The sequence below is a fragment of the Mytilus californianus genome, unplaced genomic scaffold (genome assembly GCF_021869535.1).
Source record: "Mytilus californianus isolate M0D057914Y unplaced genomic scaffold, xbMytCali1.0.p SCAF_2, whole genome shotgun sequence".
NCBI classification, from domain to species: Eukaryota; Metazoa; Mollusca; class Bivalvia; order Mytilida; family Mytilidae; genus Mytilus; species Mytilus californianus.
Window position 1 is genome coordinate 40,371,908 of NW_026262668.1, and position 27,971 is coordinate 40,399,878.

General features: G+C 33.0%; 1 protein-coding gene across 1 annotated transcript in view; it reads right to left on the minus strand.

Annotated features, from left to right (window-relative positions):
- Positions 1-3,635: 3,635 nt before the first annotated feature.
- The window catches only part of LOC127727935 (PAN2-PAN3 deadenylation complex catalytic subunit PAN2-like), a 399,078-nt gene continuing 374,742 nt past the window's right edge, over positions 3,636-27,971 (minus strand). The window contains exons 25-28 of the mRNA XM_052235095.1: positions 26,458-26,515; positions 23,430-23,609; positions 13,705-13,798; positions 3,636-3,918 (exon numbers count right to left, since the gene is read on the minus strand). Of these exons, the coding sequence (XP_052091055.1) occupies positions 3,710-3,918; positions 13,705-13,798; positions 23,430-23,609; positions 26,458-26,515 (541 nt within the window). The 3' untranslated portion in view covers positions 3,636-3,709. The remainder of the gene's footprint in view (positions 3,919-13,704; positions 13,799-23,429; positions 23,610-26,457; positions 26,516-27,971) is intronic.

Sequence of the window (27,971 nt, forward strand, 5' to 3'; positions counted from 1 at the left end):
TTGTGCTTCATGCCAATCTACCTTGTGCATTTTGTTGGCCATATTGTTACACAATGAATTTGTATACAAGTAACAAAAATCCTAGTTCTGAAGTTAAAATGTTATTGAATAGTCTAATAAAATGCTCTGCAGGGCGCAGCTTGATACGGCTGCAGAGGTCGAACCCTGAACAGTTGAGCAAGTATGGACACTATATTCAAGCTTGATACAGCTCTGAATTTGGATTGTGATTAAAATATTTGAAACAGCATAGATTTCTGACACAGAATGAATGTGGTCAAAGAACAGAAAAATTTGAAATTGGACTTTTACCTAATATGGTCCAATATCCAAAATCTAGATACACGGTTAGATTCAGCATATCCAAGTACACCAAGAATTTAATTTATTTATCAATGGACAATATTAGTTAAGTTTTCAAGGGGGTTTGCTTCATCAATATATATATATATATATATATATATAGCATTCTTAAAAATAATTTATACAGAATAAAAAACAAACCTTTAACAATTTTCAAAATATCATTCCTCATTAATACAATGTCTTTAAAAAATCAATAAAAATTACCTTTACCTTAAAGTTTAATCATTTTTCAAAATATCTAATAATGAACAGTAATTTTCAAACTATATTTATCTATAATTTCTTCTTTAAAATTAGATTTGATGCTGTATCTATTTTTAGCTATGACTCTACTTACAATTTCAATTAATTGTGCAATACAGCTCTGAATTTGGATTGTGATTAAATATTTGATATAGTATAGTTTCTGACACACAATGCATGTGGTCTAAGAACTTTAAAGTTTGAAATTGGACATTTACCTATTATAGTCCAATATCCAAAATCTAAATACCGGTACATGGTTAGAAGCAGGATATAAAAGAACCACAAGAATTCAATTTTTGATAAAATCAAACAAAAGTTTAATTTTTGACCCTGTAGACCTCAATGTGGACCAAATTGATAACAGGAACCAAAATCCAAATTCTAAATACACGGTTAGATTCTGCATATCAAAGAACCCTACATATTCATTTTTTGTTGAAATAAAACAAAAAAGTTTAATTTTGGACCCCAATTTGGACAAACTTGAAGACTGGGCCCAAATTGAAAAATCTAAATACATGTTTAGATTCAGCATATCAAAGAACCCCTTGAATTCAATTTTTGTTAAAATCAAACTAAGTTTAATTTTGGACCCTTTGGACTTTAATGTGGACCAATTTCAAAAACCTGTCCCAAAATTAGAAAATCTATATACATGTTTAGATTCAGCATATCAAAGAACCTGAAGAATTCATTTTTGTTTAAAATGAAACAAAGTTTCATTTTGGACCCTTTGGACCTCATGTAAACCAATTCAAAAACAGGGACCAAAATCTAAAATCTAAAATCTAAATACAAGGTTAGATTCAGCATATAAAAGAACCCCAAGAATTCAAGACTTTGAATTAAACCACATTGAAATTGGTCAAGAAATACTTGTAAGCAATTTATACAAAGTATTAGAAAAGTATTGTTTTCGCCCCTTTTTCCTAAACGGTTAGGGCCACAACACCCAAAATCAATCCCAACCTTCCTTTTGAGGTATGGAACCTTGAGTCAGCAGAGTTGTAATTTATTTTGGTAGTTATGTTTTTTCATTAAGCTGTGACACAATAAGTAAATTTCATAATTTAATCATTTGTGTATTATTCCAGTCAACTTTGGTTCAAATTGAATGAGCTGCTTCAGTGAAGAACATGGAAATTAAGTGGCATTTTGTCCCCTTTTATGTCAACCTGAGATCTACATCATTCCTTTAATGTTTGAACAGATTTTTTGGTAGATTCAGATCTGCAGATAAGCTTTTTTTTCCCTAATTGTATACAAGAGTGTTAATGCTGAAATGTCATGCCTGCTTTACTGACCAAGATTGATTTAATTTTGAAAGTCTTAAAAATAAGGGTTTTACTACATAGTAAAAGTACTTATAGTATCAAAGAAACAAACCAAACAGTGAAAACTTGACATTGACCAATGAACCATGAAAATCAAGTCAAGGTCTGATGATATATAAGACAGACAGACATGTACACCTTACAACCATTCCTTGCACCAAATATATAGTTAAACTCTTGCTTATTATATCTAAGAAACTAAATTTTACAGTAATATTGTACTGAAAGTGCGGAAATCACTATGTGATCCGTGAAAACTCATCTAACTTTTAAACAAACTTATTAGTAAAGGTTATGTTATTAATGTTGTAATAAGATCTTTGAATATTGTTTACATTGGCACAAATATCGATTTTGTCATTAACAAATTAAAACATAACTAAATTTGTATTCTTTTCAAATGTTTTTTTGGATGTATAAATACACATCCACGTTCATTTTCTATATAGAGATTGCTTTATCTATATATAACATTATACATATTCATTATAAGGTTAAATCCAAACTATCCTACTGCCTGTCGATACTTTTATTTTGGCATTGCACAAGTCATGTCTTCTTTGACTGTCCATGGCATTAAAACACTAAATCCCTGGGATGTGTTTTAGTTGATTTTAGTCTCTGATGCATGATGTTTCATTATTAATTGTTTTTGGCTTTTAACTAGCTTTCAGTAACTTCGAGTATTCTCAAATCGTACTTTCGTGTTAATTTGACCTGTTACACAATTTGCAATGCATTTTTGTTATTCAATGTTTACTTATTTTGTGTTATATCTCGTTTCACTATTTTTAATATGTACCACCTTTGATAAGTATTTAGTATGACGATAAATTTTCACTGCGGCTCTCGTACTATGAACAACAAATTTATTTATTTTGTAAAAAATATCTCCATACTCCTAACAACAAAATTATTATATTCAAATTTACCTGTGTATGTTATTTTATTTAATGCCATTTTGTCCAAGGTTATAGTCGTCTTTTAGACATTGTGTCATAGATCAAATTTATTTGTTCAGTGTATGTTTACTTATTTTTGTTAATATATCTTTTTGATTGAGTTAAGCCATTTCAATTGATATTTTATAGTGTGTCTTTCTATGTTGTAATGTTACACTACTATTTCCAGTTAGGGTGAAGGTTGGCACCTGTTTAAACCCTATGCATTTGTTTGCACCTGTCCTAAGTCAGGAACCTGTTTCAGTGGTTGTCGTTTGTTGATGTGGTTCTTAAGTGTTTCCTGTTTCTCGTTTTTTATATTAAGTCCGTTGGTTTTCCTGTTTGATTTGTTATACACTAGTCATTTTGGGGCACTTTATAGCTTGCTGTTTGGTGTAAGCCAAGGCTCTGTGTTGAAGGCCATACTTTGACCTATAATTGTTTACTTTTTACACATTGTGACTTGGATGGAGAGTTGTCTCATTGGCACTCATACCACATCTTCTTATTTCTATCAAGGTGGTCAAGGTCAAATGAAATATGTCAGACACCTTAACTTCTGTGACTTTTGTCCCAGGCAAGACAACAACAAGGAATTCATTAATTGTAAGTTTCATTGCCACTTTGTTAAAATGAACTAGAATAAACAAGAATCAGACAAGGCACATTTCAAAGTAGAAATCTGCCTCCTAATATTAATGATAATTTCTGAGATTGCCAGCATATGGACAGAAAGGCAAAAAACAACTTTCACTTTACATTTTTTTTACTATAAATATTGATTATACAACTATTTCCTTCATATCAAACAAAATAAAAAAGTTACAACATTGCCACTTGATTATCTGCATCCTCCTCCTCAACATCAGGAATCTTCCACTGAATTTTCCTGCCATATTCATACATTTCCTTAATCTTAGCTCTAACATTGTCTGACCCTTCTGCTGCAAACTCCTTGTACTTCTTGTGTAGCTGAATTGCTGTCCTGGCATCTTCAACTGAGTCATGGGTTGCTGACTGAATATTTATTTCTATAAATGAGAAAATTATAGTTCTTAAATGTTTCAAGTTTAAAAATTCTCAAAAAAAAGGGTTGAGATTAAAATTATCTTAATTGTCAACAGGTCACTAATTGCACTAAAGGAAAACATTTTAATATCTTTAAGAAAGATAAACTAGATTAAAGACTGAAGCTACATGTACCAATGTGCTTTAAAAATGTTGGTCCTTATCTGTTTGGATTTTATACAACCAAACTCATGTAAATGTTAAATAGTTTTCTTCCAGCTGGTCAATTACCTTTTAACATTATCATGAAAATTTAAAATAAAAGAATGGTGTCTAAGGACCGGAATGCCCCAACTCAAGCTTGCATATAATACACAGTTGGTTGTCTCTTTTTTTTTACATATATACTTCAATATGTAAAAAAAAAATATATACAACAGCGACTTTGAACATCCTCAGATATAACATTCAAAACTATTCAAACGGAAAACTGACCGTCTGTTAAAATTATCATCTTGCGATGATTTTTATCTGAGGATGTTGCGTAATCACTCAGCTGATTTGTTTTATTTTTATTTATTATGAGTCGATCAAATTGTACTATTTGGTAGGTTAAGGGTGGGAATTAACGATAGATTTATTATATTCATTGAATAAAAATTAAAATATGAAAGGTAGAAAGACAGCTGATGGATAATGTGATTGCAAACATACGACACTCGACTAGCTGTGATCAGCAGTGGATTTTTTTTTCACGACCATTTCATTGATAGGGAAGATATCTTTAAACTAGAGGCTCTCAAGAGCCTGTGTCGCTCACCTGTATTTACTGATGCTTTGGAAATCATGTAAAATAAGGTTAAAATCATAATTAATAGTATTAGATATTAGATATTATAATGATATCTAAGATAACAAAAAACTGCAAAATTTCTGAAAAATTACTAACTCAGGGGCAGCAACCCAACAACGGGTAGTCGGATTCGTCTGAAAATTTCAGGGCAGATAAATCTAAATCTGATGAACATTTTTGCCACTTGTCAGATTTGCTCTAAATGCTTTAGTTTCAGAGATATAAACCAAAAACTGCATTTTACCCCTATGTTCTATTTTTAACCAAGTCGTCCATGATGGTTGGAAGGCGGGGTCATCAGACAAATTTTTTAAGCTAGATACCCTAATAATGATTATGGCCAAGTATGGTTAAATTTGTCTCAGTAGTTTAAGAGAAGAAGATTTTTGTAAAAGATTACAAAAATAACGAAAAATTGTTAAAAATTGACTATAAAGGGCAATAACTCCTAAAGGGGTCAACTGACCATTTTGGTCATGACGACTTATTTGTAGATCTTACTTTGCTGAACATTATTGCTGTTTACAGTTTATCTCTATCTATAATAATATTCAAGATAATAACCAATAAAATGCTTCGCTGGGCGCAGCTTGATACGACCGCAGAGGTCGAACCCTGAACAGTTGGGGCAAGTATGGACACAACATTCAAGCTTGATACAGCTCTGAATTTGGATTGTGATTAAATATTTGACACAGCATAGGTTTCTGACACAGAAACAATGTGGTCTAAGAACTTCAATTTTTTTAATTTACCTATTATGGTCCAATGTCCAAAATAAAAATACATGGTTAGATTCAGCATATCAAAGAACCCCGTATATTCAATTTTTGTTGAAATCAAACAAAGTTTAATTTTGGACCCCAACTTGGACAAACTTGAAAACTGGGCCCATAATCAAAAATCTAAACACATGTTTAGATTCAGCATATCAAAGAACCCAAAGAATTCAATTTTTGTTAAAATCAAACTAAGTTTAATTTTGGACCCTTTGGACCTTAATGTAGACCAATTTAAAAAACGGGACCCAAAATTAAAAATCTAAAAACACGGTTAGATTTGGCATATCAAAGAACCCCAATAATTCAATTTTTGATGAAATCAAACAAAGTTTAATTTTGGACCCTTTTGACCTCAATATGAACCAATTTGATAGCGGGCCCACAAATAAAAAATCTAAATACATGGTAAGATTCAGCATATCAAAGAACCCCATATATTCAATTTTTGTTGAAATCAAACAAAGTTTAATTTTGGACCCCAATTTGGACCAACTTGAAAACTGGGCCAAAAATCTAAAATCTAAATACATGTTTAGATTCAGCATATCAAAGAACCCCATATATTCAATTTTTGTTGAAATCAAACAAAGTTTAATTTTGGACCCCAACTTGGACCAACTTGAAAACTAGGCCCATAATCAAAAATCTAAACACATGTTTAGATTCAGCATATCAAAGAACCCCAAAAATTCAAATTTTGTTAAAATCAAACTAAGTTTAACTTTGGACCCTTTGGACCTTAATGTAGACCAATTTAAATAAACTGCTTCGCTGAGCGCAGCTGGATACGCCCGCAAAGGTCTAAATCTGAACAGTAGGGGCAAAAATGGACACAATATTCAAGCTTGATACAGGTCTGAATTTGGATTGTAATTAAATATTTGACATACATCTATTATAGGTTTCTGAATAAATGTAGTCAAAGAACTTGTTGGTTATATGAATTGAATTTATATTCAATTAAAGATTTCTTGCTGTTGTGCAATACACTGTGCTGTTGCGCAATACTTAGTAAATCTGTTGTCAGACTATAAACAAATAAAATTTATAAAATTCTAAAGGGAGCTTACATCAATAGATATAAACAGTTCACCAAAGTTTCATATGAATTGCTGAAAGCATTTTAGAGTTTTTGTCTGAAAACTGCAAAATCCCCCCTTTTTTAATGAATAAACCCCATAATTCGGAAATGTAAAATCTAAAATTTATAAAATTCTAAAGGGAGCTTACATCAATAGATATCAACAATTCATCAAAGTTTCATGAGAACTGCTGAAAGCATTTTTGAGTTATTGTCCGAAAACTGGAAAATCCCCCTTTTTTTTATGAAAAAACCCCATAACTCGGAAACGTAAAATCTAAAATTTATAAAAATCCAAAGGGAGCTCATGTCAATAGATATAAACAATAAACCAAAATTTCTTGCAAGTTGGTGAAAGCATTCTTGAGTTATTGTCCGAAAACTGGAAAATCCCCCTTTTTTAATGAATAAAACCCCATAACGCGGAAACGTAAAATTTAAAATTAATAAAAAAAGAAAGGGAGCTCACGTCAATAGATATAAACAATTCACCAAAGTTTTAAGCAAATTGGTTAAAGCGTTTTTGAGTTAATGTCCGACATGTTGACGACGGACGGACGGACAGACGGACGTACAACGGTATACCATAATACGTCCCGTAAACGGGCGTATAAAAACGGGACCCAAAATTAAAAATCTAAATACACGGTTAGATTTGGCATATCAAAGAACCCCAATAATTAAATTTTTGATGAAATCAAACAAAGTTTAATTTTGGACCCTTTTGACCTCAATATGAACCAATTTGATAGCGGGCCCACAAATAAAAAATCTAAATACATGGTAAGATTCAGCATATCAAAGAACCCCATATATTCAATTTTTGTTGAAATCAAACAAAGTTTAATTTTGGACCCCAGTTTGGACCAACTTGAAAACTGGGCCAAAAATCTAAAATCTAAATACATGTTTAGATTCAGCATATCAAAGAACCCCATATATTCAATTTTTGTTGAAATCAAACAAAGTTTAATTTTGGACCCCAACTTGGACCAACTTGAAAACTGGGCCCATTATCAAAAATCTAAACACATGTTTAGATTCAGCATATCAAAGAACCCCAAGAATTCAATTTTTGTTAAAATCAAACTAAGTTTAATTTTGGACCCATTGGACCTTAATGTAGACCAATTTAAAAAACGGGACCCAAAATTAAAAATATAAATACACGTTTAGATTTGGCATATCAAAGAACTCCAATAATTCAATTTTTGATGAAATCAAACAAAGTTTAATTTTGGACCCTTTTGACCTCAATATGAACCAATTTGATAGCGGGGTCCACAAATAAAAAATCTAAATACATGGTTAGATTCAGCATATCAAAGAACCCCATATATTCAATTTTTGTTGAAATCAAACAAAGTTTAATTTTGGACCCCAATTTGGACCAACTTGAAAACTGGGCCAAAAATCTAAATACATGTTTAGATTCAGCATATCAAAGAACCCCATATATTCAATTTTTGTTAAAATCAAACAAATTTTAATTTTGGACCCTTTGGACCTTAATGTAGACCAATTTGAAAACTGGATCCAAAATTAAAAATCTAAATACACGGTTAGATTCGGCATAACAAATAAATAAATGTGGTCAAAGATTTTACAAATCTAATGCGCCATACTGTGCAATTACAGATTACTTCTTGAAATTTTTCAATATTTGAAATTTGAAAAAAAAATAATATTTGAAGAATAATTCTTTGTAATTTCTGAAATCTGAAATGAGAAAAAATTTACCCCCCACAATTTCTTTTTACCCCCCCCCCCTTTTTTTTCCCCAAACCATAATTACCCATTTAAATTTACCATAGTGCTAACTTAATCTATTTTATAATAGAATTTAAAATATAGTGTCAAATCTTTCATATGGATTTTTTTGTAAAAAAAAAAGATGCAACATTTGCAGATATTTTTACTGGTCTTCCTTTATAAATATGCATTTCTTTAAAGATAATTTAAAAGCAGTGTAAGGGAAGTAACCAAAACGTTGTATTTGGATTACCTCCCTTACACTGTTTTAAATTATCTTAATTGTTCATTAACCATTACTTTATACATAATTTAAAAGCAGTGTAAGGGAGATAATTTCAATGATGTATTTGATTTATCTCCCTTACACTGCTTTAAATTATGTTTTGTACTAAAGTATTTGTCCATTAACCAGGACAACCTTGTTTTTCCCCCTTTTTTGCCCCTATTTTTTAAACGGTTTGAGCCATAACCCCCCAAAGCAAATCCTAACCATCCCTTTGTGGTATGGAAACTTGTAGTATAATTTCAGAGAGATCCATACACCGTTCCACAGTTATTGTCTGGAAACTAGAAAATGCTTATTTTTGGCCCCTAATTCCTTAACTGTTGGTACCATAACCCCCAAAATCAATCCCCACCTTCCTTTTGTTGTATTGAACCTTATGGTAAAATTTCATAGAGATCCATTCACTTAAACTAAAGTTAGAGTGCGAAAACTAATGTGTCTTCGGACGACGACGACGACGACACCGGACGACGACGACGCCAACGTCATACCAATATATGACCACAAAAATTTTTTTGCGGTCGTATAAAAACTGCAAAATTTCCTTAAAATTACCAATTCAGGGGCAGCAACCCAACAACAGGTTGTCAGATTTGTCTGAAAATTTCAGGGCAGATAGATCTTGACCTGATAATCAGTTTTAGCCACGTCAGATTTACTCTAAATGCTTTGGTTTCAGAGATATAAGCCAAAATCTACATTTTACCCCTATGTTCTATTTTTAGCCATGGTGGCCATCTTGGTTGGTTGGCAGGGTCATCGGACACATTTTTTAAACTAGATACCCTAATGATAATTGTGGCCAAGTTTGATTAAATTTAGCCCAGTGGTTTCAGAGGAGAAGATTTTTGTAAAAAGCTAACGACATCGCACGACGACGACGACGGAGGACGACGGACGCCAAGTGATGAGAAAAGCTCACGTGGCCCTTCTGGCCAGGTGAGCTAAAAATGTGGATTATGTCCACATGTGGACACAGATGATGCCCCCGCTTGCATATCATATAGTTATAAAGGGACATAACTGAAGAACTGTAAAAGTGACGCTACCCAAATTTGAACTTGATTTGAGTTTTGTGGTAATAAGCATTGTGTGTCAGTCTCATAACATTTGGTTGAGGCTATCTTTAGTAGAGAACAGAAACTAAATATTCAGCAATTTTTCTATTTGTAAACACGCATAACTCTAGAACGGTTGTGTATAAGTTTTAAAATATTTGGTTGAGACAAATTCAAGTTAGAGAACGGAAACGAAAAATTCAGCAATTTTTATGTTTATAAAGGGACATAACTCAAGAATGATAAAAGTGACGCCACCAAATTTCGTACTTAATCTGTATTATGTAGTAATAAGCATTGTGTATAAGTTTCATAACATTTGGTTGAGGCAAACTAAAGTTAGAGAACGGAAACAAAAAAATTGTACATTATCTTAGTTTTGAGGTAATGAATATTGTGTATAGGTTTCATGATGTTTGGTTGGGGCAAACTTAAGTTACAGAATGGAAACTAAAAATTTTGCAATCTTTCGATTTATAAAGGGGCATAACTCAATAATGGTTAAAGTGACACTACCCAAATTCAACTTGATCTGTGTTTTATCAGTGTAAGGCAAAATTAAACATTGCATTGATTGTAGTTGATTCAACTATAATCATGGACAAAGGAAGATAACTCCAATTTTTAAAATTACTTGAATAATGACATTGATATTTTTAGAAATTACATTTAGTTAAGACAAACTCAAGTTAGAGAACGGAAACGAAAAATTCAGCATTTTTTTCATTTGTAAAGGGGCATAACCCTAGAACGGTAATCAAAGTGCTAGTAAGCACTGAATGGTAAAGATTGCTTTAATTTTTCAGTAGGAAGTAAAATTGAATATTGCATTGTATAAAGCATTGGTTGTAGTTGATTCAACTACCATTATGTACAAAGAAAGATAACTCCAATTTTCAAAGAAGACTTTAAAATATTTTTAGAAATGAAGGGTAAAAATTGCTTTAATCTATCAGTGGAAGGCAAAATTATTAAACATTGCATCGTATAAAGCATTGATTGTAGTTGATTCAACTACAATCATGGACAAAGGAAGATAACTCCAATTTTAATAAAATGCTCCCCTGGCGCAGCTTGATACGACCGCAGAGGTCGAACCCTGAACAGTTGGGGCAAGAATGGACACAACATTCAAGCTTGATACAGCTCTGAATTTGGATTGTGATTAAATATTTGACACAGCATAGGTTTCTGACACAGAATGAATGTGGTCTAAGAACTTGAAAAATTTTAATTTACCTATTCAAACCATATCATTATTATTTGCTTTTATATATAAATCAGAAATAACCAATTCAAAATGGATAATTTTAACGAAAAAAAAAAGGAAAAAAAGGAAAAAAAAATTCCCCCTCCCCCCCAAATTTTTTGAACCCCCTTATGATTCATCACCCCCAAACTCAATCCCAGCCTTCCCTTTGTGGTATGGTACTTTGCAGTACAATTTCAGAGAGATCCATACACTTGAACACAAGTTATTGTCTGGAAACTGTAAAAATGCTTGTTTTTTGGCCCTAAATTCCTAAACGTTTAGGACAATTACCCCCAAACTCAAACCCAGCTTTCCCTTAAAGCTTTGTGATATGGAACCTTGTAGTACAATTTCATAAAGATCCATACACTTACACACAAGTTATTGTCCTGAAACTAGAAAAATGCTTGTTTTTTGCCCCTTTTTGGCCCCTAATTCCTAAAATTTTGAGGCAATTACCCCTAAAATCAATCTCAGCCTTCCTTTTGTGGTATGGTACCTTGCAGTACAATTTCAGAGAGGTCCATACACTTGAACACAAGTTATTGTCTGGAAACTAGAAAAATGCTTATTTTTGGCCCCTTATTCCTAAACGTTTTGGGCAATTACCCCCAAACTCAATTCCAGCTTTCTCTTTGTGATATGGAACCTTGTAGTACAATTTCAGAAAGATCCATACACTTACACACAAGTTATTGTCCTGAAACTAGAAAAATGCTTGTTTTTTGCCCCTTTTTATGCCCCTAATTCCTAAAATTTTGAGCAATTACCCCCAAAATCAATCCCAGCATTCCCTTTGTGATATGGAACCTTGTGGTACAATGTCAGAGAGATCCATACACCAACACACAAGTTATGTCTGGAAGTTACAAAAATGCTTATTTTTGGCCCCTTTTTGGCCCCTAATTCCTTAACTGTTGTTACCATAACCCCAAAAATCAATCCCAAGCTTCTTTTTGTGGTATTGAACCTTATGGTAAAATTTCATAGAGATCCATTCACTTAAACTAAAGTTAGAGTGCGAAAACCAATGTGTCTACGGACGACGCCAACGTCATAGCAATATACGACCGCAAAATTTTTTGGGGTCGTTTAAAAATGACTTGATATTTAGAAAAAAAAAAAAAAAAAAATTTAACAATTTTTCCATTTGTAAAGGGCATAACTCTAGAACGGTAAAAGTGACGGCACCAAAATTCAAACTTGATCTGTATATTGTGGTAATAAGCATTATGTATAAGTTTCATAACATTTGGTTGAGGAAAACTTAAGTTAGAGAACGGAAACGAAAAATTTAACAATTTTTCCATTTGTAAAGGAGCATAACTCTAGAACGGTAAAAGTGACGCCACCAAAATTCAAACTTGATCTGTATTTAGTGGTAATAAGCATTGTGTATAAGTTTCATAACATTTGGTTGAGGCAAACTAAAGTTAGAGAGCGGAAACCAACTTTGGGTTCAGAGACAAATGCCTGTGTTATTATACATGAAAATACTTTTTGAAAGCATTTGATTTCACTACTAGTTTTTAAAGAGTTCTATTCACTATTGTTCTAGTCTTAGGTATTTTTGTGCAGTGTGTTATTTTCATATTTTCACTGTTTTGTTTTTATTTCTTATGTTATAAGTTTTCTGAGATGGCATAACTCTAGAACAGTAAGTGACTCACTGCCACAATTTAAAATTCTGTCTGCAAGTTTTGGTTCTTAGCATTGTGTATGAGTTTCATAAAATTTGCATGAGCCAAACTTAAGTTAAAGTGCGGAAATGATAAAATATTTGTAATTTTCCAAGTTATAGAGGGGCTCTAGAACGGAAAGTGACTTACTGCAAAAATTGGAACTCTGTGAGTTTTGGTTCTTAGAATTGTGTATGAATTTCATAAAATTTACATCAGGCAAACTTAAGTTAGAGAGCGGAAACAAAAAAAATCACAATTTTCCAAGTTATAAAGTGGCATAAACAATATATTTAATATAACACAAGGTACCTAAGTAACCTGACTCATATTCTTGAGAAATGACACCTGGTCGTGAATTTCCTTTATATTTCGATTTCCCTGTTGTCTATCCCACTGAGATTAAGATTTCCATTCCGATGTGAGAGTAGAAATAATTTATGGATAATCTACTTGGAAGGACTGCTATAATTTATGATTCTGACAACAGAAATAGGTGTGTTATACACCATTTTATAGATAATTTAATGAAGATTTACACCATTACAAGTTTCAGAGGGATAGACAACTGCGGAATCAAAATATAACGGAAGTTTGCGACCAGATATCATTTCTCAAAAATACGAGTCAGGTACCTTGTGTTAAAGTAAACACAAAATTCCTCAAACAATTTACCAAAGAATGTCTTTTAAAAAATGAGTTATCTCCCTTTGTACAGATATATGGTTTATAAACATAGTACTCTAACATTAGTTATGGAGTTTTTTTATGGACCATAACTCTGGACTAAATCATCAGACCTATTAAATTCGAACTTGATCTATAACTTGTCATGATAAAACTATATACCAAATATCAAATCAATATCTTCAAGAACGAAGAAAAAAAGTGTGGAAAACTGAGTTGCCAAACTGACGGATGGACAGACGGACAGATGGACAGACGAACAGAGTGCAAACCTAAAGTCCCCTTCGACTTCGTCGGTAGGGGACTAAAAAGGGGACTAGGTACCAACAGAACAAGCTTTACTTCACATTATTGAATTGAACAATGTAATACTCACTTAAGAAATACCATGCTAAGAATTTAAGGGAGATCATTCTTTGTCGTGGTAAATGGAATAACTCCACTGTGTCAACTACCTGATTCTTTGGTACCTGCATTGAAAAAATATATACATGAAAATTTCCTCTTAAGGTAGCACAATACAAAGATTTATTCACCCCCAATCATACAACTTTAAACTGATGTAATTTCTTTCATCCAGCTCTAAAATTTTAAATGAGGAACCTAAAGAAAGAAGAAAGATTAATCTTTCAAATTGTGATAATTTCATTATTACATACCGAGTAATTGATTATTATGTAACTAGTTGCTAGATTGTGATGTCAACATTCGAATAATTACATTAGATGTATGTTTCATTATTATATGTTATTTTGATTGGCTAACAGCAATCTCGCGTCATTCATCATTTCAAAATGAATTGCATGAATTGAAACATACATGATGACACACGTTTCCACAATAAAATGCACAGGTAAATAAAAGAAAAACTTGATAGTAATCGTGTTAATTCATGATCATAGTGAAAAAATGTAATTATAAGTATTGAATGCTTCTTTTGGTAATTTCATAGGGTTGTAAAAGCATTGACCGTGCGTACATTTTTAGAATGAAGCACTTCCGCGCTTCATACAAAATGTACTTCGGTCAACGCTTTTACACCCCAATGAATTTACATAAAGAAGCATTCAATTCTTAAATGAAATTAGCTTCTTTGTTATTCATAGCATCCCAAAATTTTTGATAGATTCTTGAGCAACACAGTTTGACCTCCAAAACTGTGTCTCAGATTTTTTCCTTTTGTATTTCATTCTCTCATAAACCTTCAATTAAGTTTGCAACCTTAATTCATAAGAAATCACTAAATTTAATTTGGTATAAAATTTGTTCTATTGATGTTCTTGGAAATCTGAGACACTATTTTGAAGATAACTGGTCAAGGAACAACATGTGCTAAAATCGTGCATATAGGGGCACCCATTTAGGAGCTAATTTCATTTAAAACTACATTTTCATGGCAAAAATGTATGTGTCACAATTGAATAAATCAGGATTTTCCTACTTGAACCTCATTAACTTTTTAATATAATTCACAAATGTACCATGTGGATACTTCAGGATTGGCCTTTAATCATAAATCAGTTAGGTTTTGACCAGTAGCATTCCATTTCAGAAATTCTAACTATATAAAGAAAATGCACGCACTGTGCATCAAAATTCAGACCTGGCGGGAGAAGTTATATCATTATTGACCTTGATGTAAGTCAGTTGCTACTGATATGGTCAAAACTCCACCCACCTGGATAAACATCAACTATTAATGATCTCAGAAGTTTAATTCCATTTCTGAAATATGGTACATAGCTGTCACGTGAGATGAACAGCCTCGTCATGATGTCAGAACATGCTCGTCAATTATATTGTTAACATGTCTTAAATTTTGTCTTGAAGAACTCATGGATCCAAACTTTTATTTATTTCGAAGTTTTGGTGTTTCTGAAATAAGATTAACGTGAAATCAGGGTTTTCAGTATGTAACCAAGTAAGTGCAAGTTATATAACTTTGTGAACAATCGCATCGCAGCCTGATGATGATCCCGAAAGTGGGACAAAAGACTTTTCTGATGATGACCATGACCCTAACAATAGCCAGCAATCTGGAAAGGGTGTTAATATTCTAAGAATACCCATAGACTTAAGGGATTCTCAACATGTACAAACTCATGAATCTAATGATGATGATGATATGTCATCGATGTCGATTGACACTTTAATTCGCCTGCAACATAAGCAGATGCAATATATGCAAAAACTAACCAAACATTTAGGTTCTAAATCAGAAAGTGTGTTGGACAATACAAACAAATACACAACTGGTGCATCACACAATAGCACATGTGGAACGAAAAGATCCCGTAACGATGACGACGGGGAAGAAAACAGTTTAAGTAAACACTTAAAGTGGGAGATGATTCACAACATGAAACTGAATAGATTGATGAATTAGATAAACTTGTATGTAGGTTTGAAAACACTGAGAGCGATATCCATGAAAAATCTGACATCACTGATGACGAGGATCTTAACGAGGTCAATGAATAAATGGATGAAATGACTGAATTTTATAATGATTCGGAAGAAACTAGTGCAGCTATTGAAGAAAGCTTAGCAAAATCGGTTAATACTTCTCTTAGATCAAAGATACCTGATTCAAAATTCAAAGAAATAAAATCAAAATACAAAAGACAAGAAAACTGTCAAAATCTAATGATCCCTTCAGTAAATGAAAAAGTTTGGACAGAAAAACACTCCATGATCAATGCTATCAGATCATGTGATCTTAAACTACAGAAAATAATGGGGTACGTCATCCAAGGAATGATACCAGCAATAGAAACGACAAATGATATCTTAAAAGCTGCCTTGAAGAAAAACACTTCTGAGCCAACAAAAAACCTAAGGAAAATGACAGATGGTATCGGAATGTTCACAGCTTCTTATACCCATTTGAACCAATACAGGAAAGAAAATTTCAAACCAATTATGGTTGGAAAGTTTAAGAAACTAACTTATACAAACAACTCCGTTTCTGATAAATTGTTAGGGGATGATTTACAGAAGAAAATTGAAGATATTCAAAAATCAAAGAAAATATCTGTAAAAACCATCAACAAGTGGCTATAACTATAATCACAATTCTGCTGTTCAAGGCTACAATAACAATAAAACTGGAAATGGCAAAAGTCGTATTTTAGACCAGCAAAAGTCCTTCCAGAAAAAACGAGGAAGAGGGGGGAGACAGTTCCACAAACCGAACAATAGTTAGTTCCACAAGTTAGTCAGATTAAACAATTAAATAAGAGAAGTGAATGTGAATTTTCAAATCTTGTTAATACTCCTGAAAACTTTAGAGCTGGTAAAGTAACATACAATTTTGAAAGTTGGAAATCAATAACGAGTGATAAATCAATTCTAGAAATGTTGACTGGTTATCTGTTATAATTTCACACCTTACCACCAGGTCGTAATAGTTGTAATAATCCTTCGTTTAATGAAGATGAAATAAACTAATAAAGAAGGGGGTGGGGGTGACCCCTATGGACTTCCCCTATATTTCATTTGATTTGTATTATTGTCCCATACAAGAATATATATGGTTTAGGGGTGGGGATCTCGACCGTTTACAAGTTCTTAATCAGGAGGGGGTGGGGGTGACCCCAGGGGACTCGCCTTATATTTCATTTGATTTGTTTTATTGTCCCATACAAGAAGATATATGGTTTCGGGGTGGGGATCTTGACCGTTTACAAGTTTTCAAAAAGAAGGGGGGGTGGGGATCTTGACCGTTTACAAGTTTTCAAAAAGAAGGGGGGGTGGGGGTGAACCAGGGGACTCCCAAAATATTTGATTTGATTTGTTTTATTGTCCCATACAATAATATATATGGTTTAGGGGTGGGGATCTCAACCATTTACAAGATAAAAGCACATTCTCAAATTGAAGGGGGGTGGGGGTAAGAATATATATGGTTTAGGGAGACTTAATTATCTACAAAATGTCTAATAATGAGCAGTAAATTTCAAATTTCATTTATACAGTCCTACTAGTAAATTTCAAACTTTATATATACAGTCCTACAGATCTTATCAGGAAACAGAAAATTTTCAAATAAATCTGTCACTCCAATGATATTATATGCTAAGATACAACCCAGATCTAATTAATAATTAATAATGTAATAAACTTCAAAATGTCTAATAATATAGCTTATAATCATTACCACTTAGGAAATAGATAATTTTCAAATAAATCAGTCACTCCAATTTTTATTGTGAGATAAGACATTATGCTTAGTCATAAAAAAGATAACAAGAGTAAAATATTTAAAAATTCCACTTTTGGATATTAAAAATGGCGATAACTCACAAAGGAGGTACACTAAAATCTTGAAAATTGAACTAGACCTTCATTTAGTCCCAGGAAACAACATATTTAAATTTGAAAAAAATTAGTTTAAGCGTTTTCATGTTATTGTGATGACACTGTTTGGCAGCTGCCCGTACGCCCGCCCAGCCGCCCGCTGTACATCACCATTTTAATAACCGATATTTCCTTCGAAAATCCGGTTAAAAATCTAAATACACGGTTAGATTCGGCATATCAAAGAACACCAAGAATTCAATTTTTTATGAAATCAAACACAGATTAATTTTGGACCCTTTAGACCTTAATATGGACCAATTCAAAAACATGGACTCTAAAAATTAAATTTTTGTTGAAACCAAACAAAGTTTAATTTTGGAACCTTAGGACCATAATATAAACCAATTTTAATACCAGCCCCAAAATTAATAAACTGCTTCGCCTAGCGCAGCTGGATACGACCGCATAGGTCCAACCCTGAACAGTTGGTGCAAAAATGGACACAATATTCAAGCTTGATACAGGTCTGAATTTTGATTGTAATTAAATATTTGACACATTAAAGGTTTCTGACACAGAATAAATGTAGTCAAAGAACTTGAAATTGGTTATATGATTTGAATTTATATTCAATTGAAGATTTCTTGCTTTTTTGCAATACACTGTGCTGTTGCGCAATACTTAGTAAATCTGTTTTCAGACAATATACAAAGAATTAGCAAAATAAATTGTGACCCCCAATTTTTTTTTTGAAAAATTGACAATTTCTTAAATCTTGAGGAAAAAAATTTGAACCCCCATAAATTTTTTTTCTACCCCCCCCACCCTTTTCCAAAAAAAAAAAATATTTGAAGAAATCTTCTTTTTAATTTCTTAAATCTTGAGGAAAACAAATTGCCCCCCCCCCCCTCTCCCCCTCTCATTCGAAAAAAATAACATTTGAAGAAATTTTCTATTTGTAAAGTGTGGTACACAAGTTATTGCCTGAAAATTAAATAAGAGTGCACACGCTGAAATGTCTCGCCTTCTTTACTAACCATTGATATTATGTTGATAGTCCTAAATGAAAGCTTTACTACAAGTATTACATAAACTTAACATGATCCAAGAAAATGAGGTCAAGGTCATATAAATCAAACGAGAAATACATGTACACCTTACAATCATTCAATACACTAAATATAGTTGACTATTGCTTATAGTTTCTAAGAAACAGACTTAACCAAGAAAACAAAACATTGACCAATGAATCGTGAAAATGAGGTCAAGGTCAGATGAACCATGCCAGGCAGACATAAACAGCTTACAATCCTTCCATACAACAAATATAGTTGACCTTATAGTTTAAGAAAAACAGACCGAAACACATAAACTTAACACTGAGCAATGAACCCTGAAAATGAGGTCAGGGTCAGGGTCAAATAAAATCTGGGAGACTGACATGTACATCATAAAATATTTCCATACACCAAATATAGTAGATTTATTGCATATAGTATAGAACAAGAGGCTCTCAAGAGCCTGAATCGCTCACCTGTAATTTTTTGCTTAAATCTTTCATCAATGATTATTTTTGCTTTTTAATATATATTAATGAGTGGCTTAAAAATTCCATTGATATGTTCTTTGTATCTGTCATATTTTCTTCAAAAGCAAAGAAATACATTTTACCCCTATGTTTCATTTTAGCCATAGTGGCTATGTTTCTTGACGTACAAGAAAATAAAATACAAAATTTATACTAGATACTCTGAAACTCATTCAGCCCAAGTTTGGCTGAAATTGATTCAGCAGTTTCAAAGGAGAAGATTTTTTAAAGTCAGCAAACTAGATGAACAAATTGTGAAAAATTGTCTTTAAAGGGCAATAACTCCTTAAGGACACATTTGACAATTTTGGTCATATTACCTTATTTGTAGATCTTACTTTGCAGAACATTTTTGCTGTTCACAGTTTATCTTTATCATTAATAATATTCAAGATAACCAAAAACTGCAAAATTCCTTAAAATTACCAATTTAGTGGCAGCAGCCCAACAATGGGTTATTAGATTCATCTGAAAATTTTAGGGCTGATAGAACTTCACCTAATGAACACTTTTACCCCTTGTAAGATTTGTTCTAACTCCTTTGGTTTTTAGATATAAGCCCAAAACTGCATTTTACCCCTTTGTTCTATTTTTAGCCATGGCGGCCATGTTTTTTGATGAAACAGAAAATAAAACACAAACTTTATTCTAGATAACCTAAGGATCACTCAGCTAAAGTTTGGTTGGAATTGGTTCAGTGGTTTCAGAGGAGAAGATTTTTTTTAAAGTTAGAAAACATGATAAACAAATTGTGTAAAATTGCCCTTAAAGGACAATAACTCTTTAAGGGGTCGATTGACAATTTAGGTCATATTAACTTATTTGTAGATCTTACTTTGCTGAACATATTTGCTGTTTACAGTTTATATTTATCATTAATACTATTCAAGATAACCAAAAACTGCAAAATTTCCTTAAAATTACCAATTTAGTGGCAACAACCCAACAATGGGTTATTAGATTCATCTGAAAATTTCAGGGCTGATAGATCTTTACCTTATGAACACTTTTACCCCATGTCAGATTTGCTCTAACTGCTTTGGTTTTTGAGATATAAGCCAATAAAATGCTCTGCTGGGCGCAGCTTGATACGACCACAGAGGTCGAACCCTGAACAGTTAGGGCAATAATGGACACAACATCCAAGCTTGATACAGCACAGAATTTGGATTGTGATTAAATATTTGACACAGCATAGGTTTCTGACACAGAATGAATGTCGTCTAAGAACTTAAAAATTTTTAATTTACCTATTCAAACCATATCATTATTAGTTGCTTTTATATATAAATTAAAAAAAAACCAATTTAAAATGGAAAATTTTAAAGAAATAAAAGGAAACCCCCCCCCCCCCAAATTTTTTGAGCCCCCTTATGATTCATCACCCCCAAACTCAATCCCAGCCTTCCCTTTATGGTATGGTACCTTGCAGTACAATTTCAGAGAGATCCATACACTTGAACACAAGTTATTGTCTGGAAACTAGAAAAATGCTTGTTTTTTGGCCCCTTTTTGGCCCCAAATTCCTAAACATTTAGGGCAATTACCAAGATCCATACACTTACACACAAGTCATTGTCCTGAAACTAGAAAAATGCTTGTTTTTTGCCCCTTTTTGGCCCCTAATTCCTAAAATTTTGAGGCAATTACCCCCAAAATCAATCCCAACCTTCCCTTTGTGGTATGGTACCTTGCAGTACAATTTCAGAGAGATCCATACACTTGAACACAAGTTATTGTCTGGAAACAAGAAAAATGCTTATTTTTGGCCCCTTAAGCTTATTCCTAAATGTTTTGGGCAATTACCCCCAAACTCAATTCCAGCTTTCCCTTTGTGATATAGAACCTTGTAGTACAATTTCAGAGAGATCAATACACTTACACACAAGTTATTGTCATGAAACTAGAAAAATGCTTGTTTTTTGCCCCTAATTCCTAAAATTTGGAGGCAATTACCCCCAAAATCAATCCCAGCATTCCCTTTGTGATATAGAACCTTGTGGTACAATGTCAGAGAGATCCATACACTAACACACAAGTAATGTCTGGAAGTTACAAAAATGCTTATTTTTGGCCCCTAATTCCTTAACTGTTGGTACCATAACCTCCAAAATCAATCCCAACCTTCCTTTCGTGGTATTGAACCTAATGGTAAAATTTCATAGAGATCCATTCACTTAAACTATAGTTAGAGTGCGAAAACCAATGTGTCTACGGACGACGACGACGCCAACGTCATACCAATATACGACCGCAAAATTTTTTTACAATTGTATAAAAACTGCATTTTACCCCTATGTTCTATTTTTAGCCATGGCGGCCATGTATTTTGACGAAATGGCACACCACCATCATTAAAATATCTTCCGCCATCGTCAAATGATCCCCGCCATTGTCAAAATTTGTTTTCATTTCACTAGCAGCCGCCATTTTTGTTAGCAATTATAATCAATTTCATGTAATCGCATTACCTGTATTGTGTTATAATCCAAAAAGTCCTTCTGATTAGTTTTAAAGCCCTGAGGGATATCCAGTTTTCCGCTAATCACTTGTACAGGTAGATCGACCCACCTGACAGGAGAACACTTGATCAAGATAGACGATTGATTGCATTATTTAATTACGTTTCAGCAAATTATGCTAATGAAAATTTAGATTAAAATTAATTTTAAATCCAGTTACGAAGAAAAAAGTTTAACAAGTCAAACACATGTTTTTATATTGACTTACACAATCAGCATCACCCTTTTTAAACGAGTAATAAATAAAATGTAAAACAGGACATAATTTCAAGCCAAATAGCACGAGAACAGCAATTATCAATAATATTGAATCACTTAACAAGTTTAAAAGTAAATACATGAATATTAACTGCAAATTGATAATCTGAAGAAATTTCATATCGTAATTCTGAATTCATTTCGTAGTTTACAATCAAATTAATACATCCGGTTTACATTCAGAATCGAAAGTTGCATGTTGCATAGTCTATTACTATGAAAGTTGCTATTTAAAGTCTTTAAAAACATTTAATTTGTAAACGGTTGCCCAACCAAATCTTTCTTTTACAAAACAGGTACGAAACTTCTTCTTGTTGATGCTGCAAATCGTCGATACCAGTTAATGACTTCTGAATTTGACAGTAAACACCCCCTCCTCCCTTCCCCCCAATTTTAAAGTCCTAAACATTTACCAAAATAGCAAGAAAACGACTTGGGAACCTTAAAGACTGCTTGTGGTCATTCTTGACTAAGGTGGAGCCATGCAGGCTTGACATTGGAATTGTTACAAATGACAATTAATGTAATTATTCGTTATAATGAAATAACTATAATAAGCAATATATCAATCTGTTCACCATTGCTTACATAGAAATGGAGGAATGATATACTTTCGATCACACCACACCGTAGACGCGGGGTTTTGACATGGTGAAAGTTCCTCCATCGTTAAATTCTCATCCATGGAGATCCCTGGTTATTGTCTCGAAACCAGAAAATCCTATTTTTTTACCCCTTTTTGACGTACAAAAAATTGGTCATGATTCAGGGTGACACCATCAAAATAATTAAAAATAATTGGGGAATGTGTCCATGGGACACATATAATGCCCCTGCTTGCATATAATGTTACAAAGGGACATTACTCAAGAACGGTAAAAGTGACTCTACACAAATCCGTACTTGAGTACTGAGTTTTGTGGTAATAAGCATTGTGTGTAAGTTTCATAACATTTGGTTGATGTAAACTTGTTGCAAAATGGAAACGAAAAAAATTCAGCAATTTTTCCATTTGTAAAGGGGCATAACTCTAGAACGGTAAAAGTGACGCCACCAAAATTCTAACTTGATCGGTGTTTTGTGGTAATAAGCATTATGTATAAGATTCATAACATTTGGTTGAGGCAAACTTAAGTTACAGAACGGAAATGAAAAATTCAGCAATTTTTCCATTTGGAAAGGGGCATAACTCTAGAAAGGTAAAAGTGACCCCACCCAAATTCAAACTTGATCTGTGTTTTGTGGTAATAAGCATTGTGTATAAGTTTCATATAACATTTAGTTGAGGCAAACTAAGGTTAGAGAACAGAAACCAATTTCGGGATGTACGGATGTATGGATGTACGGACAGACGTACAGACAGACAAGGGTAAAATTAATGCCCTCTCTGCTACCGTGGGGGCATAAAAATCACTCGTCATTAATACTCACATAAAGATTGATTACTCTGAAATCTTTTTTCAATCCATGACCAATAAATGTTACTCCAGACTGTACCAGATATCTCAACTTCAGGTATGTGGACTTAAGCGTTGTCAAGTACCGTGATGATACAGAAGGATCAAGATCACCAGGCTTTATACCAGAATACTGTGTCAAATAGTCCACAACCTGTAATTAAATTAGAATATTGGAATATAAAGCTATTGATTCATTCACCTAGGTCTGCAAAGTGAAAATCACATTACTGAAAATGTATTACCAGTAAAATTATATAATTCTGTAAAAGTCACATGACATTTCAAATATTTTTGAAATTCTACTTTGATCCTTTTAAATAAATAATGTTTTCTTAAGTTTGGCTTTCCAAACTTTTAATTTTAACATTGCTGATGCAAGTTACTGAGAAGCATGTATTGTGTGCATTGTGTACAGTTCACAGTAGTCAACACTTTTTTTTTTGTGTTGACATGCATGAAATATCATTGAAATTTTTATGAAGATTTATTCTTGTAACAAGAGTGCACTTGCTGAAATGTGTTGTCTGCTTTGCTATTCATGATTTATGTTATGTTGATAGTCCTAAAGATAAAGTTTTACTACAAGTATCTCATAAACTTAACATTATCAATTATCCATGAAAATGAGGTCACGGTCAGATAAACAAAGCTAGAGAGACAACTTACAATCATTATACATACATCAAATATAGTTGACATTTTGTGTATAGTATACAAGAAACAGACCATGACAAACATAGCATTGACCAATGAACCATGAAAATGATGTCAAGGTCAGATGAACCCTGCAGACAGACTTGTTCACCTTACAATCATTCCATATATCAAATACCATTGACCTTATTGCTTATAGTATCTGAGAAACAGACTAAACCAAGAAAACTTAAAATTGACCAATGAACCATGAAAATGAGTTCATGGTCAGATGTACCCTACAAGACAGACATGTACACCTTACAATCATTCCATACACCAATTATAGTTGACCTACTAATAATAGTACCTTACAAAAGGACCCTACTCCCGAAATTTAACATTGAACAATGAACCATGAAAATGAGGTCAAGGACAGATGATACCTGCAGACAGACATTTACACCTAACAATCATTCAATACACCAAATATAGTTGACCTATTGCTTATAGTATTAGAAACAAGAATGTGTCCATAGTAAACGGATGCCCCACTCGCACTATCATTTTCTATGTTCAGTGGACCGTGAAATTGGGGTCAAAACTCTAATTTGGCAATAAAATTAGAAAGATCATATCACTGGGAACATGTGTACTAAGTTTCAAGTTGATTGGACTTCAACTTCATCAAAAACTACCTTGACCAAAAACTTTAACCTGAAGCGGGACAGACGGACAGACTAAAGAACGGACGCACAGACCGAAAAACATAATGCCCCTAGGTGGAGCATAAAAAGCAAAGAAACATTGTATATCATACGTTAATAAATAGATATAAACTTTGTACAATCATGAGATGAGAGTATATATTGTCTCCGTAGTGTTATGTTGATAAACTAAGAGTAATCTCAGTGATAAATAAATATCATTGAAACCAGATGTGATATACTACAACTCTTTGAAACTGAATTTAAGTTTCATGTATCAATCCCATGTTATTAATCCTCACAATTGTATGTACCCCCCCCCCTCCCCCCCCCCCCCCCCCCCCCTGAATGAATAAGCGAAACTGTGGTTCTCCACCCTAACTAAACTACATGCAAGTAGTTGTCTGTGGAGCATACTAAACTAATTCAAACATACAAGCAATACAAAGTGAAACAAAATATAGACATTTAAAATAAATGAAAACAAGAACAATATACATACATGTAATGCAAACAATATATAATTAGGGTGTGGTGGGTGGGAAAAGAAAAAGCATATTTTGCAAACGAAGTTAATTTGATGCTGGCTGTTGCAAGCCAAAATTTTGAATGCCAGATAGATGCTGAGACCCAAACGGAGTCTGGGGATTCGACCTTTTCGATTGGCTCCTGTATTACCGCGAAATTTAAATAATGAAAACTGATTGGCTGATTACAATTCCCAGACATGACAAATTTGAAATTCTCGGCAATCTGATTGGTTGCTAAGATATACAGGCCCAACAAATCAGAAACGAGGTGCAGGAAATAAGCAATATTCTAAATACCAAACTATGCAACACTATTTAGATTAATAATGTATTTACAATAAAATATTCCCAAAAACATAATAGTTTAGGGATATCAGTTATGTTGATAAGAAGTGAAACCTGATCGATCAATGATGTAACAAAACTAGTGATATTATTCAAAAGGTAGATAATTTTGTATAATTACGTCCGTCATATTAATTGTTATACAAGGAACAAGCATACAATTCTTAAGATTCATCCACGTGCATAGTAGGTACTAAGATGACCCATGTTACCTAGGTACATGTACCTGTTCGTTATATTTATGATTTTTAACTGATATATATTTCTCAAGACAAAACATGCTGATTACAAATAAATGTTCCTAAAAAATTATTTTCATGAAATTTCAGATAATCTTTATATATATGAAGCGATAAAAAATTCCTTTTTGCACTCACAGTAAAGCGTGTTTAAAAGCACACTCAGATACTGCCATAACATTACTTTGGTTTCCCTCAAGGTCATCAGAGTAAAATTATATCAAACAGCCTAGGTGTCGGTACATGAAATATTTTCAGATAACTCCTTCTATCCACTTCAATGAAAGACATTTATTGTGTAATGTAAATAATCATATGAACCTGTCTATAGGTAACACTTAATAAGCCCCTGAATTTATACCTTTTATTTTTTAAAGCTTATTAAAGGAGACACTACTAGATACAACTCAGATTCACCATGGTTTAGGACTTACTTTTTTCATCAAAGAAAATTCCACCTCTCTATTTGATGTATCAATAGGTGTCTGCCTTTCATCAACATTTAGTACCTACAGTATGGACATGAAACAAGCATCATGACTTACCTGTTCTTGTGTAGAGATGTAATCATCTATAAATGGTTCTCCAACCTGGTCACCTTGTCTAAAATACAAATTCAACAAGCATTCTGTGAGTACTGCATGGCAATACATAGTCCCCTACTGGTTAAAATTTCATTGTTATGGAGCAAACCTACCACTAAATTCTTCAAACAATTTATTAAAGAAAAGGAAAAAAATCCAAAATGTCATTTATCTTAATACAATGTCTTTTACAAATCTTTAAAAAAAAATGAGTTATTTCCCTTTGAACAGAAATCTAGTAATTAATAAGTATTTCATCAAAATTTTAATTCTAGGCAAAGTTAAAAAATGAGTTAATTCCCTTTGAACAGAAATGTAGTAATTAATAAGTATTTCATCAAAAATTTAATTCTAGGGAAAGGGCTTTAACTGAACAAGGAGAAAAGCTAAAATCGTGAAAATAGAACTTGACCTGTAACTTGTCATGATAAAACAATACACCAAATATCAAATCAATATCTTCAAGCATGAAGAAAAAGAGTCTGGAAAACTGATTTGCCGGACTGACGGACGGACGGACAGAGAGAGTGCAAACCTAAAGTCCCCTTGGACTTCATCGGTAGAGGACTATTAACCTTATTAAATGAGGAAGCATATATCTCCCACACCCCTTGTTTCATAAGAGAACTTGAATAATACAGTGTGATTGTAAATATTGCTAACATTTCTACAAGTCTCAAAACTTATGAAACTTATGGCTGAATATGTTGTATAATCTATGACATAAAGAAGGCCTTACTTCATGTACCAAGCTTGTTTGATTATTCCACATTGGCTAGAGGTATAGGGGAGGGTTATGATCTTAAAAAACAATGTTTTACCTCGCCACATTTATGCACCTATCCCAAGCGAGGAACCTCTAGCATTTGTTAGTTTTGTGTATTATTTTTTAAATTTTGGTTCATTTGTATGTTTCGCAGTTAGTGAGGCGTCCATTTCACTGAACTAGTATACATTGTTGTTTAGAGGCCAGTAGAAGCCTTCCTCAGGGTGCATTGAAGACCCATTGGTGGCCATGGGCTGTTATTTGCTCTTTGGTTGGCTTGATGTCTCTCTGACACATTCCCCGTTTCCATTCTCTATTCTATTAATAAAATGCTCAACAGGGCTACTTGATATGACCAGTGGGGGCAAGTATGGACACAACATTCATGCTTGATACAGTTCTGAATTTGGATTGTGATAAAATATTTGACACTGCATAGGTTTCTGACACAGAATGAATGTGGTCCAAGAACTTAAAAATTTGAAATTGGTCATTTACCTTTCATGACTCAATATCCAAAATCTATATACGCATATCAAAGAACCCCAAGAATTCAATTTTTGATGAAATCAAAAACAAAGTTTAACCTTGGACCCTTTGGACCTCAATGTGGACCATTTTGATTACAGGGCCCAAAATCCAAAATCCAAATACACGGTTAGATTCAGCATATCAAAGAACCCCATATATTCAATTTTTCTTCAAATAA